The 18,946-nt window shown below is 34.9% G+C and overlaps 4 protein-coding genes across 5 annotated transcripts; 2 read left to right on the forward strand and 2 right to left on the reverse strand.

Annotated features, from left to right (window-relative positions):
• The first annotated feature begins 3,523 nt into the window (after positions 1-3,523).
• LOC122031270 (probable serine/threonine-protein kinase PBL19) lies at positions 3,524-7,185 on the forward strand. The gene is made up of 4 exons (XM_042590406.1): positions 3,524-4,089; positions 5,473-5,733; positions 6,384-6,506; positions 6,646-7,185. The coding sequence occupies exons 1-4, from the start codon at positions 3,769-3,771 to the stop codon at positions 7,000-7,002; spliced, it is 1,062 nt and encodes a 353-aa protein (XP_042446340.1). The 5' UTR covers positions 3,524-3,768; the 3' UTR covers positions 7,003-7,185.
• LOC122031255 (glycosylinositol phosphorylceramide mannosyl transferase 1-like) lies at positions 6,547-11,389 on the reverse strand. Of its 2 annotated transcripts, none has more exons than XM_042590397.1 (6): positions 10,837-11,389; positions 9,454-9,844; positions 8,345-8,508; positions 8,201-8,271; positions 7,398-7,594; positions 6,547-6,909 (listed from the first exon to the last, which is right to left on the reverse strand). In XM_042590397.1, the coding sequence occupies exons 1-5, from the start codon at positions 11,163-11,165 to the stop codon at positions 7,434-7,436; spliced, it is 1,116 nt and encodes a 371-aa protein (XP_042446331.1). In that variant the 5' UTR covers positions 11,166-11,389; the 3' UTR covers positions 6,547-6,909; positions 7,398-7,433. The 2 variants fall into 2 exon arrangements, with proteins under 2 accessions (XP_042446331.1, XP_042446327.1); XM_042590393.1 differs by having other exon boundaries at positions 6,547-6,975.
• Positions 11,390-11,597: 208 nt separating this feature from the next.
• LOC122031279 (polcalcin Phl p 7-like) lies at positions 11,598-12,007 on the forward strand. Its single transcript, XM_042590414.1, has one exon. It carries the CDS (start codon positions 11,607-11,609, stop codon positions 11,850-11,852), a length of 246 nt encoding a protein of 81 aa, XP_042446348.1. The 5' UTR covers positions 11,598-11,606; the 3' UTR covers positions 11,853-12,007.
• Positions 12,008-13,586: 1,579 nt separating this feature from the next.
• On the reverse strand, positions 13,587-18,489 carry LOC122031289 (kinesin-like protein KIN-10C). The gene is made up of 16 exons (XM_042590421.1): positions 18,211-18,489; positions 17,837-17,999; positions 17,481-17,681; positions 17,205-17,391; positions 16,901-17,106; positions 16,559-16,800; positions 16,337-16,432; positions 16,212-16,260; positions 15,833-15,886; positions 15,648-15,741; positions 15,272-15,570; positions 15,130-15,176; positions 14,612-14,633; positions 14,472-14,534; positions 14,073-14,111; positions 13,587-13,979 (listed from the first exon to the last, which is right to left on the reverse strand). The coding sequence occupies exons 1-16, from the start codon at positions 18,402-18,404 to the stop codon at positions 13,941-13,943; spliced, it is 1,995 nt and encodes a 664-aa protein (XP_042446355.1). The 5' UTR covers positions 18,405-18,489; the 3' UTR covers positions 13,587-13,940.
• Positions 18,490-18,946: the final 457 nt, after the last annotated feature.

The following is an 18,946-nucleotide window of genomic DNA, read 5'->3' on the forward strand; positions in this document are numbered from 1 at the left end:
ACCCGACGGAATATGGACTCGACCGTTCTCAAACACAATTATCAAGATTTTCTTCAACTAGCGGTAGTACCGATTCCGGTTTATTTTTATATTCGGATAATAAATTAAGAGAATCATTAGCTAAATTTGTTTCCGTAGAACATCTTTCTTTTAGTTTTGGATCTAAATGCACATTTGAAGATTTTTGTAAAGAATCTCTTAATTCATGTGCTAAACGTGTTCCTAGGACTACACTTACTCGTACAATTAAAAAATTAGTAAAACAAGGAAAAAAAAATTTAATTGATGAATTTAGTAAATTAGATAATAAAGTTTCTTTATGTTCCGATATTTGGAGTGATCATTGGCAAACACATTCGTATATGGGTGTGACTTGCCATTGGATCGATAACTCTTGGAACCTCCAAAAAAGATTATTGGCTTATAGAGTTTTTGATGAATCACATAATGCTCATAATATCGCACAATTATTATGTTTAATTTTAGAAGAATATGGTTTAACTCATAAAATATTTTCAATATCATTAGATAATACTAGTTCTAATACCGCTTGTATAGATGATTTAAAATTTGTTTGTCAACCTAGTATTGGAGGTTTATTTTTTCATATTCGTTGTGTATGTCATGTTTTAAATTTATGTGTTCAAGATGGTTTAAAAATTTTAGAAAGTTATATTACACCAATTAGAATTGTAATTTTTTATTTATGGTCTCATCCATCTATAATGAAACAATGGGGTAGGTTTTGTAAAATTAATGGAATGAGACCTAAAAAATTTCCACGTGATGTACCAACACGTTGGAATTCAACATACCAATTATTACAAGATTCATTTCAATATAAAGAATTATTATGTTCATTTTTTGCACAAAACACTAATACTAATATATATTTATTTTCACAACAATGGAATATTTGTAGTAGTATTTGTGAAATTTTAAAAGTATTTAATGATGCAACCGAACAACTTTCCGGTGTTTATTATCTTACTGCTCAATTAGTTTTAGAAAATTTTTCTAATATAGTATTAGTTTTAAATGAACATATTAATAATGAATCTTTATCTCCTTGCATCTTAGCTATGAAAACTAAATGGGAAAAATATTTTATATTATTTCTGAAATTTATTTAATTGCATTTGCTTTAGATCCTAGATTTAAATTAGAAGTTTTACAAGAAATGTTAACTTTGTATTATGATGTTTTAATTTCAATTAAAGATTCTTCTTCTTCTTCTAATCCAGTTAATATTATATATAATGTTAGAATTTATTTATATGATTTTTAAAATCAATATTATGTAAAATATGGAGTACAACCTAATATTTCTGAAACACAACAAACTATTACTAGTAGTTTAAAATTTATGAAAGCACAACTTTTATTAAAAGAATGGATGAAAGGTCCACGAGGATTCTCAAATTCCACGTAGGAACTTGAGAATTATTTTATGACTTCTTTTGATTTTAGTGAAGCAGATAGTGAAAATTTCGATATCCTAAAAAAGACTCAAAACTTTCTTTTCCTCTCCATAATCGCTAAAGAAATTTTAATTTGTCTAGTGTCAAATGTTGTTGTGGAGCAGACGTTCAGTGTCAGCGGCAACATATTAGATGAACGACGATCAACTTTGTCTCCCAACTCATTGGAATCTCAAATATTACTCGATGATTGGACCAGAATTGAGAAAAGAATCCAAGGAATACAACTTTTTGATGATGAAGTAAAAGAATTTGATACCGAAGGAACCAATACAATGGGAACGGGAAATGAAAGTGAATAACAATATCACTTCCAATGTAAAAGGATAAAAATGTAAAAGAACTACGTGGGCTTTGATTCCCCTAAAGGGATACGTAGGCAACTTAAATAAGTGCAAGCCCTTTTTTTTAATAAATTTTAATTTCTAATTTTTAATTTTTAATGTTTATTTTTTAATTTTTTTTAACATATTAATCTTGAACCGTGACGAACCGTGAACCGAACCGTGAACCGTAACCGTCTTGGGCGGTTAAGGTTAAGGATCGACCTCCCTGGAACCGTTGAATCGGCGGTTCCGAACCGTCGATTCCGAACCGTGGTCAGGTCTAATTGGGGGTGTGAATTAGTCGAATATCATTGCCCTAAGTTTTATATTAAACTTAAAATAAATTTTATTAAATTTTTATAAGTTTAAATATTTACTGTTCTATCGAATTTAGATCCGTTGACATAATAAACATTAAAGGGGCTTTAACAAGTATATTGGTTTTGGTTTTAAGAGATTTAAACTTTTCTAGTTTCGATTAGTTTCAGACAAAATTAATTTGGGAGAAAAGGTAGAGTTATTTCTGAAATATGTTAAGATATTATGAAAATTAGGTGCGTGAAATGAGAGTCTGTCCGGTGAAATTACTGATGTCAATTCAAACCACCTCGACTTCACTTCATAATGTGGATGGCCCGTCTATGTTCTCACAAGTCACACATGCATTAATTAAGCAGCTTAATAATTTCCTATCCCAGGTCATCATCGCCCACTGTCCACGTCATCATCGCGTAATAAAACCTTTTTCCCCTCTATCTTTTTTTTATATATATAAAAACATAAGCTAGAACATGTAATCTAGGCAAACTTGCTGAACCAATACAGAAAATATTTATAATGTTTTTTGGAGGGAATAAAAAATAGGGAAATTTGGATTTTTAATTTTTATTTATAATAATAATAATAATTTTGATAATTTTAATTTATCTATGTTCTTCATTTTCACTAAAGAGACAGAGAAAAAAAAGGCAGTTGGAAGATTCCTTCTGCTGTCTCTCTCGTCCCTCATAGGAAATACAATTCAAAACTTAGGAAAAAATATAGAATATAGTTGAAAAATTAAAATTATCTCTTCAATCGAAATCGCAAAAAAAAAAAAAATCTTAAATTTTAACCCATATATTAAAGAAGAGAATATGTAAAAATTTATTGTAGATTTGTGTCTTAATCCTAAAAAAACAAGTCTATACTTGGTCGTCCATCCTAATGACTAATGACTTTGTCGCAGAAGTTCTTTGTTGTACATGTCTAGCCTAGGGATTAAATTGAATTGATCAACATTGGAAAATTACAACTATGGAAATATTTGAGTCACTTTCGATCTAATTTTTCATAAATATTCATTCTACCCCACTTGTCTAAGATAACTATTCAACGAACAGGTCCAAGAAAAAGACATTAGTAACATTTTTTCCTCCGCCATTTATAGGCCTTGTAGACTATTAATTGAGAGAGTTATCTTCATATTTATATTTTGATAAATTATGTGCATATTTTTTTATAATTATCCATGGTCCATGTGCACCGATTTTATTTTCTTTTTTTAAAAGCAAAGGCAAGTCCAAGGACTTTCTGATGTGAACAACTTTAGTACGCTTTGAATGTCTCCCTCGACTACATTTGTTCTCTTTTATAAAAAAGACCAATCAGCGGTTCGCACGCGTGGGGGCCGCATAGAAGGCGATATTTATTCCCATGAAAGGGGAACCAATGCGGTTCGCATTGTAAACGAGGAAGTCGGAGGCCAAAAGTCTTGACTGAGAGAGAGAGAGAGAGAGAGAGAGGGGTCGGAAGAGGAACACGCAGCCTCGTTCCATTTCCACTCTGCAACTCGCCGTCCAACCCGAGAGATCGAGATCGAGATCGAGATCGAGATCGAGCCTCCAAATGTGCTCTTTTTGATCCAAACCCCATAGATTTCACGCCTTCTTGCTCGAAGCTTTCAGCGACCGGCGGTAGAGATGGCGTGTTTTGGGTACGCGACGAAGACGAAGAAGAAGAAAAAGGGCGAGGCGGCGTCGGCGGGAAACATGAGCCCCTGCAAGTCCACGGCGTCCGCGTCGCCGCGAAGGGGCATACCCGACTTGTACCAGGAGAAGGCCCACAACCTGCGGGTCTTCGGGCTCGAAGAGCTAAGGATCGCCACGAGCGGGTTCAACAGGATGCTTAAGATCGGGCAAGGCGGGTTCGGGAGTGTCTACAAGGGTTTCATCAAACCTCCGGACGGGAATGGCGACAGGATGGCCATCGCCATCAAGAAGCTCAACCCTAAGGGATTGCAGGTATGCCAGCGATTTGGATTGCCCTGACTAGAAATTTTAGTTTCTTTAGGACATTTTTTGCTGAGCGTTGAATGATTCTTAGGTTGCTATTTTAATCTTCTTGCATTTTATGATCATACATATCTACAAGATATGATACTTTTACTTCAGTTTCGATCGATTGAAAGCACAAGTGATGATGCTCCTCAGGTAATCAAAATTCTTACAAAAAGAAGTTCGAAATCTATAAACAAAATCTCACTTGGGATGCCATATTTTGAATGCATTTTGGAGATTTGCTTGGAAGTTCGTTTACTGGTGTACTTGTATTCAGATATAATTTGAGATTTGAGGAAGTTAGGAAGTATTTCCAACAGGAATTGGTCTATGATATATAATATCTTTGGCACTTTTTTGAAAGATGACGATGGATATCACGGCTTCGATATATTGTTGTTAAGCCAATGGGAAGTTAACATCCCTTAGTTACCAAACTGATACTTCAGTGTGAATAATGGAATCAGACTGTCTTTAGGAAGTGCCTCTTCTAACAGACTCTTCAGATAAGCAAATAGCAAATAAGAATTGTCTTAGAGATCTCAAATAATTATATGCCTCTACTTGGAATCAAACTCTTTTGAACCTATTGCTTGTAGGGATGAAAGAAGGTAGGTACCCGCATCCATTGGTTGTACTACCCGTTATTCAAAATCGATTATATAACTAGCCTTGTGTTCTTAGTCTTCTACCTAAATTTTGCCTGAATAGGATAAGTAGGTATCTGAGCACGCAAATACCCCACTTTAATGTGCTCAGTATGCAGATACCCTCAAATTTAACCAAATCCAAATCTGTCTGACTTGAAGCCAATTGGGATACATAATTTAACTACTTGAACCTTTTTATTTGGGTGACCAACCCGAACTTACTGGTACTACACATTGTCATCCCTAGTTGTGTGATGCTGGTTTCCACTAAATAAGACTTTTAGTAGTGATCCTTAGTATATAGCTCAATATCTTTCTGTGAATATTTTTTCCTTTATATATGCCGTGCTTAGTTGAATTATTTATGAATGAATGCTCTAAAATTTATATAGCTAGAATATCTTTGAGATCATTTTTTAGTGTTTGTGATAGTTACAAGTTTCTCTTCATAGATTTTAGACACATTTTGACACTGAATGTGTAGGCATAATGCAATCGTGAACCTTTTTCATCTGGTCTTAGTTATAGTCAAATGATGATGATGATACCGACAAATCTTCATTTAAGATAACCAAGTTGGTCCTACACAGAACTCTTGATTTAAGATGAATGCTTACATGTCAGATATATAAAATACGTACTGGCCTTCTGAACAAGTGGTTTGTCGGTTTAGCTGATGCTGTTCTTTTAAATTTAGGGGCATAAGCAATGGTTGACAGAAGTCCAATTCCTTGGGGTCGTTGACCACCCAAATCTCGTGAAACTTATCGGATATTGTTCCGAAGACGATGGAAGAGAAGCTCATAGGCTATTGGTCTATGAATTTGTGCCCAACAAGACGCTAGAAGATCATCTATTCAACCGTGCTTATCCTGTCCTTTTGTGGAACCGAAGATTACAGATAGCTTTAGATGCAGCTGAAGGGTTGGCTTATTTACATGAAGGATTAGAAGTTCAGGTTTTCTCTCAACTTCTTCATCTTACAAAATTTGCTTATGCGATTCCTTTTTTCTCCTGCGAGTAATTTCTCATGCATCAAAGTTTCCATGAATGAATTTTGTGGTAATCGGGATTGGCAGATACAAATACTAAACTCCTTTACATGCCGGTTAAACTAAGCAGTCCTCTGTTCTAATATACATTGATTCAGGTCATTCTTGGATCATGATTGGCAAGATTCGAGTCAGGTTAAAACAAACCATTCTAGGTAATAAACATATATAATTTTAATAACTAAAAAACAAGAGAAAGAGTCTGAACAAAAAACTCTGGCGGTGAGAAATCTTTGTCGCAAAGCAAAATTCCTGTGAAAGGATCAATACACCAAGATACATGAAGTCTAACTTTTCTACTGATAGGGGATGTTATCAAGTCAGAACACAGGATACATATTAAATGGAGGTAAGTCGAGATATATGTAAAAGTACCATGGAAAAGTTGGAACATCTATATTTGATTTAGATTATCGAAATTGGGACGATTACACTGTCTAGTTCAGTGACGGCAGAGTTATATCAAATTTACTTAGTACTGAAAGACGGCCATAATCAACTATATCTTCACTGTTGTTGAAATAAGTTTGTCTTTTGACTGCCAATAAATTTGCAGGTAATATATCGGGATTTCAAAGCTTCTAATATTTTGCTAAACAAGGAATTCAAGCCAAAATTATCAGACTTTGGCCTGGCACGGGAAGGACCAGAAGCAGGGCATACTCACGTGACGACAGCAGTAAGTTTTTCCTATCTGATTAATGCATCGAATCAGGAAGAAGGTTAACAATGAAATAAAGCATTATGGTCCATCTTATTTGCACAGAAAGAATGTTGGCTGTAAATCATTCACACATTCTTCTCCTTTTGTTCATAAGGTAGTAGGAACTCGAGGATACGCAGCTCCAGAGTACATTGAGACTGGGCATCTAACAATCAAGAGTGACGTATGGAGTTTCGGAGTAGTTTTGTACGAAATTCTTACAGGTAGGCGATCACTAGAGGTGAACCGTCCAAAGAATGAGCAAAAGCTCCTAGATTGGGTGCAGCAGTTTCCGATTGACTCCAGGAGATTTTGCACGATCGTGGACCCAAGACTGAGAAACGAGTATCCTCTTCAGGCTGCACGCGAAGTTGCTAAGCTGGCCAATAGGTGCATTGTCAAGAACCCGAAAGCTCGCCCTTCGATGAGCGAAATTTCAAAGACACTGAGAACAGCATTGCAAATACATTGAATAATAATAATAATAAAAGTGGTGCTCCCTATTTAGAATCAGAAAGGTGAAAAGTGAAGCCTTAGATTGTGTGTGGCAAAGAGTAATGTAGATGCTGTGTACAAGAATGTTTGAGTCGTTGTCCAGTGCGTTTATCCTTCACTCTCAATAATTATTTTCTGCATCAAAATGCCCTCATATATATATATATATATATATATATATATATATATTTTGCTCTCATAATTTATGGATGCGCCTAATTCTTGATGGAGTTAGGAAAGATATAAGAGCAGCTGTTTACTTGGAAGAAAAAGCTAAGGATGAAAATTCTGATTCTTTGCAGTGTTCAGTGTTTACTTGAAAAAAAAAAACGAAATGAAGCATGGGCAAGTAGGATGAGCAGTGTTTTTTACTTGGTGATGAATACGACTGCAGGGCTTGGGCTTCCGCTACCAGAACCAAGCTTGTCGTGCATCTACCGCCTTCGTGCTGGTTGAAACTAGAGGCATAGATTCATAAAGGGAAATGAAGTCATTGAGGCATTTTGTCCTCCTTTCGATATGGCCCTCCAAGCTACTAATGCCAAAGCTTCCAATCTCATATATCCTGCCTGAAAAGGAGGGAAAAAAAACAAAACAAAGAACAGAATATGATTAACCAACTTTATCACGACCTAAACACATTAATAGTTTCACTAAAATCAATCACTTCGCCAACAGCAGTAAAAGGTCCAACTTGGCCAAGTATGCCAAATTGAAACATATCTGATTCAGATATCCTTCTCTCTGCATCAATGAACATCCTTAGACACTTCAACACCATGGCAAAATGGCTAAAAACTAGCACAAATAAACAAACAAAAGAAGTTTCCATGGACAATTTTTTGTAGTAACAGTAACTCTTGCGATGCAAGCGTAGAGTTCATGAAGAAAAAAATAGTTCTAATCTAAACTCCTCAATGTGATTTTTTGTTAAGGCTGCCTGAAACTTGTGTACGTGTTGCAGACACCGTAAAACTGGGTGTTGGTTGTCAAAGAATCATGTTGGCAAGCTACAGTTTGTGAGTTGCACATCAAAACCAAATTAGGATTTTTTTTTTTCCCTCTATAATTTGATCCTGTTGTATTTATGTGTTTGAGATATCAGATTTCCTGTTTGTTTCAGAGACAACATATGTTGCGAGAACTCATAGAAATCAAGAACTTCTGACATGAACCTTTAACCCAAATTGGAGGAGCTCGAGTGGCATTGGCGACAAGCAGAGACATTGCAATGTCTTCACAATTTCTGCACGGAACATAAACTTAATGGTTCAAACTATTAAACGAACTTAATAAGGTTGTTGCTGCCAACTACATACCTTTTCCTGCGTACATATTCACGAATTGCTGATGGCATCTGATGTGTATACATGTCCAAGTACTTTTGATGGAAAAAAGCAGTCTTTGAGAGAATCATACTGTAAGTGCCTGTCCACCATACAGACCACCACCCACCATACTTGTAGTGAATTCCACCGTTCTCCTGTGTTGGAAAATATCAGGTGCCTAAATGATATCAGATTTAGTGTGTTTCATAGAAAAGTCATTAAACATAGAAATGGAACGCAAAGATGATGACATGATCATTGAACAAAATTGTGGTCATTAGTTTCAATCAAGGTATATCATAATTCAGGGTTTCTCTTTGGTTAAATCCCTAATCTGCTATAGAAGCTTTTGTAACTAAATCTATATATTTAAGCCTGATCCAAGTGTGACCTCTTTAAACCAGATATAACATTCCTATGCACATCATAAGCCAAAAATTCTCCTTTTTCATCCATCTATAATTGTAGTTGCATGAAATCAAACACAATAAGCTATGTTAGGCATTTCATATCGAGTTATTTCTTAACATTATGAGAACAGCTGATAAACTGACATGGTTTAATTAAGCCAATCAATGATTAAATTAATAGACATGATTATACATGCATATGCTGGCATATACAAACCAGTGAAGCATAGCGGATGAGTATGAGGGGGCATAGGCAATCTGCACAGGTTTTTCTCTCTTTTTACCCACAAAAAAAATCTATGATTATTATCTATTTACCTTGTCTTGTTTGCATAATATATGTGAATTAACAAGGTTATTCTACATGTGAATGTGTAATGTTCTTCTATCTCAAAACGGTAATATATGACAACCACATTGGTTGAGTTCTTTTTGTATGATCACATCATCACAAACACTTGGTATCACATCTATTCCGACTATAATTTCTATTCAGGACACGAGAAGAGGAATGACATTGGTAAAAGGCATGAGAGTAGCAATCAATTTATGAATAAGTTTGTTGCATGCCATGTCGGGTGCTTTCCAAAATCTGATTTAAAACTTAAAGCACGATTCTTAACAAATATACTGTGACATATTGAAAGAACACAATAGACATGCTAGATCATATTGCAATAGATGGATTACCTCTTTACTTAACCAATGCATTCGCGGAACAAATCCAACCATTGTGTCGGAAGCAGTTTGCCAGACTGTGAATGCAAATTCCAGCATAGAGCAACGAACTATCACATCGTCATCGACTGAGAAGATTGCATCAGTTTTGAGGCCTTCAATAAGCTTAAATCTATTATTCAAGTCATCTTCCTCATTCAAGTTAAACTGAAAATATGGCTTATTTGAATACTTGGACTCTAAGATATTTCTGAGATGGGTTTTAAGGCTTTCTGATGGAGGGTCCGGTTCACTCCAAACTACATGTATTGCATCAACCTTGGGGCAAGATGCGTAATGAGCCACAGTTTTCTTGAGAAGAGAATCACGCTTCCAAGTGTTAATAAGCACTGTGTAGCCATCCCTATAAGCATAATGTGAGACATTATGAGCATAAATAACAGCACATAGAGAAAGGAAATATAGGGTGGTACAAAACCAATGATTAGCTAGACGATATAATATCAGCAGAATTTTAAAATGCCAATGATAATTAAAGAATCCAATATCAATTCCATCACTTCCCACTTGGGCAAAGAAATTGATTGATCAAAAGTACTTCTACTACCATCCAATATCACCTATTCAATAGAGAAATTGATTGATTTAAAGTCGTCTAAAGTGCATGTTGAACATATTTGGTCCTGTTAGGACTCTCATCCCCTTATGTGGAATGGCTGTTAGGTTTCTCATCCCCCTTTCTTATCTGAAAATGTTCTTTTCCTCAAATCAGTGAACTTATGGCTTCATTTGGTCTACTAATTGAGCTAAGGATGGCCCAAATGGAAAAAAAACCTATGTGGCAACTTTTCTAACACCTTTAGCTTCAAATTTTAAAGGTGTAACAGATCGTAGGATCATGCTTTCGCGGTTATATACATATTGGCAACAAAATGAAATGATATTTTACCCATTATTCCACACAATATTTCTATTCTAGATTAGCTCAACTTAGAACAACACCTTGTCATTCTTCAACATATGGCATCCTAGACAAATCACCACCTGACAATGTTTTCTACCAAGGTCAACCCAGAAGGTGAGCCTTTGAGCAATGAGAAGGGATAATGCTCCAGTTCCAACTCATGAAACAAGTAAAATAACATAAAAAAATAGTGGCATTTCACGTTTACCAGTGAGCCAGATTCCATGTATCCCACAAATCAGGTCATTCCACAAAGTAGAACCCTAGATTAAACTAACAGAAAGGGGATTTTTTTCCTCATTTCTAATTGTCCTATGTACCTACCTCCAATAGAGAGACTAAGCACGACAATGAGAGAAGCAAGATTTAAGGTCAAAGTGCTCACTGCGGCAAAATGCAAGGGAAGGAACAAAACAAGAGGGATGTGAAACCTGGAGGACGAGGCGGAGGACAAAGACGGATGGTAGCTCCAGCCCATCAGAGGGCCCACCTGGCGAACGAGGAGAAGGATGGCGAGGACGACGCCGGCAGCGAGGAGGATCGGGACCTTAGAGAGCTTCCGGACGCGGGGGAGGAGGAGGAGGAGGGAATAGTAGGAGCGTCCCCGGGAGGCCGCCTTCATCTTGGCCGGCGAGTACGGCAGGCCGGAACCCTCGCCAGAGCTAAACGCTTCGCCAGATGCTCCGCCCGAGACCGCCACCGCCGAGGCCCCGCCAGTGCCCGCCAACGTGACGTCTCTGACTCCCACGAACGCGGCCATGGCCGCCACTCCATGAAACAGCCGCGCGCCGGGGTGCCGGTCAGAGATCCGACCGAAACCGATCAGATCTCGTAGATCTCAGCGGTTGCAGCGGATCGATCGCTGGGCGTCGCCTGATCTCTTCATGAGCGGTCCGCCGCCGGCGCAGTGTGCTCGCCTTGCGTCGTCGGTGGCAAATGCCCGAGATCGGACACAGCACGAAGACAAGAATCGCCTCAGTCATTGTCAATTAATACAAAAAAAAAAATTATCAGAAAAAAAATAATTCTACAACTTTGTCTTTTTATGATAATTTCTGTCCACTAATTTAATCTCATAAAAATAGGAAAAAGAATAAACCTGCCACCGCGCATTCTTCGCTAATCAGTCCTCTCTTTTCCATTTTCTTCTCGTTATATTCTTCCCCCCTTCTCCGCGCTCGACGACGACGACGAAGAAAGCATGGAAGGGGTGACGCCGGAAATGGAGAGGATCTTCGAGCGCTTCGACACCAACGGAGATGGGAAGGTCTCACTAGCCGAGCTCTCTGAAGTTCTTCGAACCCTAGGCTCGACCAACGCCGACGACGTAAGCCATGTAATGGCTGAGATCGACACCGACGGCGACGACAACATCGACTTCAAGGAGTTCATCGCCTTCTGCCATGCTAATCCGGGCCTCGTGATGGACATTGCTAAACTTTTCTAAAACTTTTCTCCTTCTTCTTTGATCCTTTCATTTCTCTCATGGCGGAGAAGGAGAAGAGAAGATCGTAAATCTCGTTTCTTTCTTCTTTTTTGTTCTTTATTTTCTCTCTCGGGCAACTTGCCGAAGAATTATGGGGCCAGTGTATAGAGTTCATAAATAGCAACTATTGTACTAAATTTTTTGAAATAATATTTCAATTATCGATAAAATTTTATATTTGTAGAAAATGATATTTCTATAATTGATTGATAAAATAATTACATTGGAGTAAAAATCAATTAATAGTTTTCGAAAATAAAATAAAATTTATTGTATATATTAATATGGGTAAAAATTAAAGTGCAAAAAAAAAAAAAACACTTCATTAAATGTTTCCAGCAATATTATAGCAGCTAATCAGAGTTCAGGATTTAATTTAATTAAAGTAAAATATATGATTTCTTTTATCTATTGTAACTATACAATTATAGTTAAATTTTAAAACTTTAATCTTAAATTTTAAATTTTCAATATTATTATATCAAAATATTTTTTTATCAATTTATCAAAATTATTTAAATTTAATTAAAATTACTTTAAAAGAATTTTTAAAAGCTAATAAGTAATTACTACACCACTATAACAATATTGTATTAAAAAATAACTTCTATATATTGTAATTGAAAATAAAGAACTGCATTATAGCAATCACATAGATAGCTTTTACAACAACAATGTTAAAATAAAAAAATATTTTAAAATAAAATATCTAAAGGCAAAAGACTTAAAAAAAAAAAAGGAACGCCATGTCTATTTTTGACATATTAATTTTACCCAAATTAGTAGTGTGTATATATTAATATTATCAAATTGCAGGGTTGTAAACAAGTTGAGTCGAGTCGAACAAAGATTTGGGGTATTTAAACTTATTTGATAAGATAATCGAACAGAGTTGAGCTAAATTTAAAATGAACCAAACTTTTGAAATGACTGTTCAAGTTTGATTTCGTTTATTTTTTATGAGCTTGAGCTTGTTTGAAGCTTGGCTTGAGCTTGATTCGTTTAGATGTCATCGAGGTCTCAATTTAAGCTTATCTTGAGTTTGGTTCGAGCTTAGTTCGTTTAGATGTTATCGAACTCTCAATTTAAGCTTAGCTTGAGTTTGGTTCGAAGTTGGTTCGTTTAGATATTATCGAGCTCTAAATTTAAGCTTATTTGATTGTTTGAAACTTTTAGTTGTTTAATTGGTTATTGAGCTTGATAATTTAACTTTATTTATTTATTTTATTATTTATTTAGCATATTAAAAAGAGTTTTATTAATAAATATTATTTATAAATATTGTTAATAAATGATGTTCATGAATATTATTTACGAACGTTATTCACGAACATTAACGAATATGTTTGTTTAATTTTACGAGCTATTTAAATTTATTTGTTTAATTAATCTTGTGTGTTCAATATATTGAACGAACATAAATAAATTTTTATCAAATTGAATACTAAACTGGTTGATAAATGATGGATTCATTTATAACCCTATCAAATTGTAAGATTGTGTTGTAGTTATTAATTGAGGAATGCAGCATAAGGGTGACAAAACAAGACCCGAAACATTTAAAAATGAGCTAAAAGACAAGTCAAGGTACTTATGACTTGGGCAACTTGGTTTTGCTTCTCTTGTGACTTTTTACGGCTCACACGTCACACATGTTACATTACAGAAATACTAGAAAAACAATCGAGCAAACAGTAAAAAAATACAATTTTTTTTAATTGACACCAAGTGGTTACTCACACATCTTCAGAGTAATTAACCCTGACCCACAGAAATTTTCATCGACCATCAAAATAAGTTAGAAAATGCTCACGACAGATGCCCATCAACTCAGTATTCTTGGGTCAACCGCCTATTAAAGACAATTTATCCGTATTCGTCGAAACTGAGATTTGATCCATATATGAGAAACTAAGGTGTCACCATTACCCAGGGGCAAACACACTTTCTTTTAAGGTTATTAGTCGAGCAAAGTACAATGACAGATTGAGAGACTTGTGAATCATTCTTCTCACTGTCAACAAACGAATCAAGGTGGAGAAACTCGTATCAAAAGTCTCCAAGCGCTCCTCTCATCATTGCATTTATCTGGAACAAAACTCGAACCATCAATCAATCATCTTAAAATTACTACTGCTCAAAATGAAAAGCGTAAATCGCAATGAAACAGATCAAAATTACCTTCTTTGTAGATAAGCCTAGTTCTCTGAGGTCCTCGATCTGAAAATTACAGCACAAAATAATCTTAGCTATGCTATGGATAAAGCCAAAGGAAGAGGAAGAAAAATTACAAATATTAAACAAGTAAAAAAAACACAACAAATAGTAAATGTTTCATGACTATCCATTGGCCAACAATCTGCTTAGAATGAATTAACTTGTCTTTATCATTTACAAAACTATCAATTAAACTCTACAAGATTAATATTTCACTGATATCATTGACTAGTATTTTATTCAATCCAATTCTTGTAACTATAAAACATTGATTGATTTTAAAAATATTCATAACCTGTCAATAGAAATAGAATAATTTCTTCTAGTTTATTTTAGTCAGGGCATTTCTTTTCTGAAACTTACACTCTTGAAGGGAGATTCTTCACGGAGTTCTAGTATATACATAGCTCTCTTCTCTCCGATGCCCTACACAATGGATAAAAGATTTAGCAAATTATTCAACTGAAAAAGGGAGAAAGATAAATATCGCATTTTAAATCTACCTTTAATCCCTTCAGTTCCTCCCTGCAATGCCAAAAGAAGAGGGGAAGTATATCAAATATTTAGGCTAAAAAAAATATAATATGTACAGTGGAATATTTAATAGGAATTAACAATGAAACATTAAAAGCTATTGTTCACAATCGGTCATGATGCCTACTCTGAATACTTAATAGCAGTTGAAAGTTAAGAGATTTTTGGAGTAGAGATTGTTTACATGACTATACATGGTGGTAATATTGATGAAATATAGATTAGTGAACCGTGATGCCTTTTATATTCAGTTTGCATTCTGATGTAGCCACAACTTTCTATTAGACTAAAACAAATCAGAGTAAAATGTAAAAGCAGAAAATTACAGCATTGACCTCCAACTGCAGTTTTATTAGCTTCCCTGGAGAGCATAATAGTATATTTAAATGCTAGGAAATGAAATTTTATTTAGTGACATGGAAACTAATTTCTTATGTGAATAGAAATGAAAACAAAAACAAAAAAAATTGATAATCTTTGAACTTACTTGCTAGCACTGTTGAGGAAGGTAAGACAATCTTGCACTAGACATTTCTGTGGATAGTAAAAAAAATAGAGAGAACTCCAGTCAGCTATCCACTCATTCAAGATAAAAGTATAAATGACAATTTATTTATTCTATGCATGACCTTCAGTCCTGTACTTCGAGTTTTAAAGATATCTTGGGGAGTACCGATGTATGAGATATTTTCATTGTCTAATCTCATTGTAAAAGAAACTTCAGGCGTTTGAGGATCAATCTGCTCTTTGTCAATGTGTTGGAGACATGATACTGAATTATTTGGTGTTTCGACACAGTTTGTTTGTGTCTTTAGCAGCTTCATTGAACTTGTCATTTCTCTCAACATTTCACTTATGGGTGGGGATGCTGCTGCATCCTTTGGTTTTTCATCCACTAAATATTTCTCATTGTCATCCTTGGCGCAATCTAGGATTGCAAACAAAATGATAGAAAAGATAGGAAGCACATTCTATCAAATATAAAATTCAGTTCCTAGTACAGACCGGTTGCATCAGTAGGCTGCTTCTCATCCAATACAAGTCCAGAAGTAGTATCCTGAATTTTAGTTTGTTCATTTGTATGGCAGAAAACTGACCCCTTTTGATATCAGTAAAAACATTAAAATGATATGTTACCGTCCAATACTGAAAACTGAAGTAAAATCTTAGCAATGAGTGAAGAAACTGACCCCTTTTGGCTTGGTGTGTTCTTCATAACTTGGATCGACAAAATCATAAATTCCCTGAAAAAGAAAGAAACAAATCTTTCTGCTAGAAATTACAAAGAACCCTAATTGGACCTGTTGTGATGGAAGAATAGCAATTTTATCCCTCATGTTTGCATCAAACAACATAAATATTAAGATGGATATTTTTCAATTTCATAGCTAACCAAAAACATGGTTAACTGGAATTCATAGATTATTTATAATTATACCATAAACCATGGTGAATTCTTCCAACCATTTTATCCTTTTTTCAAATAAATAAATTCATACACTTAATTGGTCAAGTTGATCACAAACGTATCAAAGCCTAAAATGGAAAAAAAAATACTAAATTTAATACCTTCATAATCTCATTTTTATTTAGATAACTGGCCCTGCTGAGCAATTCCCTGAGAACAAAAGTAAATGATAAAGAATTACTTGTTATCTTCTTATAATGATAGGCATTCTGTTAACAGAAGATACCTTTCCTTGACATCAGCCGAAAATTCATTTTCTTTCTCATTTGAATAAAATGAGGAAGCCCTTGTCATCTTTGGGGAACTTCCTAGCTTTTCTTGCCTGTCAATAAAAGTTTAACATGTTATACTAGCTATTGTCCTGACTATACAGCTCAAGTCACGAAAGGAATGGTAATGGAAACCTCAATCCAATCATTCAAAAGAATAAAATATTGACAAGGACAACCTTCTCTTTGACATAGATGGTGATGCATATTCCTTTCCGGTTGATGCACATTTAGAGAATTCAATTTTCTTTGCTAATCCAGATAATTTGCATTTTCCAACAGAAGAAGGCATAACCGATCGGTTTAGTCTTGAAACACTCTTAAGAACCTTCGCCGAGTGATAACGTTGTTGATTGACAATTTGGCATGACCTAGATGCTAAGTTGATTGTACTGACAGTATCTTGACAGAGAACAGGATTCTACAACAGATAAAGAGATATAACATGAACAACCAAATAAGATAATACTAAAAATGACAACAATGATAAGGATAAATGAGGAAATAAATAAGGTCCTCACCAAGCAGGTAAACAATACAGCCATACTTGTTATGCCCAAGAAATCTTGCAGCAGGCGAGTTAGCTTGCTTTCTCGGTAGGGAATGAAATTTTCACCGGCATTAAGAGCGTGCACAGTATTTATAAGTGCAAATAATGACTTGCTAATCTTAGCGTTCTCAGCTAGTTGAGGTTTCACATGACCTTTTGGTTTTGTATCCTCATAATCTTTAATAATGGATAACAACATCAACCAACAATACAAGAATAAGCTAGTGAAGTCTTTTCTTTATGAAAAAAAAAATGGAGGTATAAATTTTATCTACCTGCCAAAGTAACAAAGTTAATCTTTCCAACAAGAGAATTGTTGGATTCCTTATCGACAAAAGATAAATACACAATCAACCCTCTATGGTTCTTGAGTATGCTATTATCAGGCATCTGGCAAACCTTCCCAGCATGATATCCATGAAAATATATCTTTTTGAAATCAGATATAGAGTTTACTGGGACCTGAAACCAAACATACATATACCTTTCCATGTCATACATTCAAAGCTTAGGAAACCATGTTTTAGAAGTATAATGACTAACTATGCTACCTTTGAAAGGCCCTTGAGTTGAATTCTCTTGGCAGCATCCTCCAGAATAAGGACCTCGTGCTCTTTAGGTTCCAAAAGGTCATATATATGATCTTGCGACATTTCATAACAAGATACTGAAACAGATCCCTTGTTTTCATTGGCAAAGGCTAGGATTTCATCTAAAGCAATGATTGCTAAGCCAAGGTTCTCTTCATTTCCCTGGACAACATTACTCTTTGGTTAAATAGGATAGATAGAGGAAGAAAGTACAGGAACAGAAAACACAAATTTTTTTTCATCCATTTTAAAGCGCATAAATATTATACCTAGCACACAGAAAGCTAAACTATGAAAAAAAAAACACAGTATTTAACCTGAATTAGCTGGGATTTTCCACTTCCCCGAGCACCATAAGCAATAACACAAGCATTTCGCCCACAAAATAGCCACTGAACAAGATGCTTAACTTCTCCATTATAGACATCGTAGATGCTTTCACCCTGGTCGTAGCACCAGTCCAGCTTATAGGCTGTACGACTGCAGAACAACAAAAGCAAGTTTGAGACAATTATAAAACACCTTAATCCACAACCAATTAAATTTCACTTTGCACTTTCATTATTCAAAACTCATACCTGTTATAAAAACACCTTAATCCACAACCAATAAAAATCTTGATAGGTCAAAACTAGATCGTCTTTGAACGAAATGTTTATAATTGCTCAAAAAAAAAAATGTAACAACATACCTGTTACTCTGATCACTGAAGGTGACCGAGGCATATTCTCCAGAAAACCTGTTCAAGTAAATCTGAGAAGATCCAGTGATCTCGGAGTCGAGGAAGGGGCGGATCTTGCCCACCACGCGAACACCTCGTCGCAATTGATTACGAGGCTTCGAAACAACCATGCTACTTCCTCCTGCAGCCAGCGGAGAATCCATGAAGGGCAGCACAGTAAGAAAAAAAAGGAAGGGTCGAATTCACTCGAAATGGAGAGATTAGGGTTCTATGAGTGGGAAAGGTAGCCGTTCAATCTATCGATGTTTTAAATTAAAGTAAATTCACTTAATTTAATCAAAATTTCAAAATAAAATATTTTAAATCTATTAAAACTATTCCGACCAACTCATTTTAAAATTATTTACTGTGTGTGAATGATTATTTTACATATTTTTATTTATTTATATAAAATATATATAACATAAATATAAAGCATTATTAATATATTAAATCATTGTAAAGTGTTAAATTATTAAAACTAAAATATTATTATATCAAAAATACTTTTCATTAATTTAATAAAATCATTTTAATTTAATTAAAACCATTTTATAACTATTCTTTCAATTAATAACTTGAATATTTTAATTATTTTTTAAAAAAAATAATTAAAATATTAAAATATAATAATTATTTGGTCTCCCTTGATTTTGTTGCGCTTGTGGCGTTCTTATTGTGGTTTGGGTGGACTTATGAGTGAAAT

The sequence above is a fragment of the Zingiber officinale genome, chromosome 1A (assembly GCF_018446385.1).
Source record: "Zingiber officinale cultivar Zhangliang chromosome 1A, Zo_v1.1, whole genome shotgun sequence".
NCBI classification, from domain to species: Eukaryota; Viridiplantae; Streptophyta; class Magnoliopsida; order Zingiberales; family Zingiberaceae; genus Zingiber; species Zingiber officinale.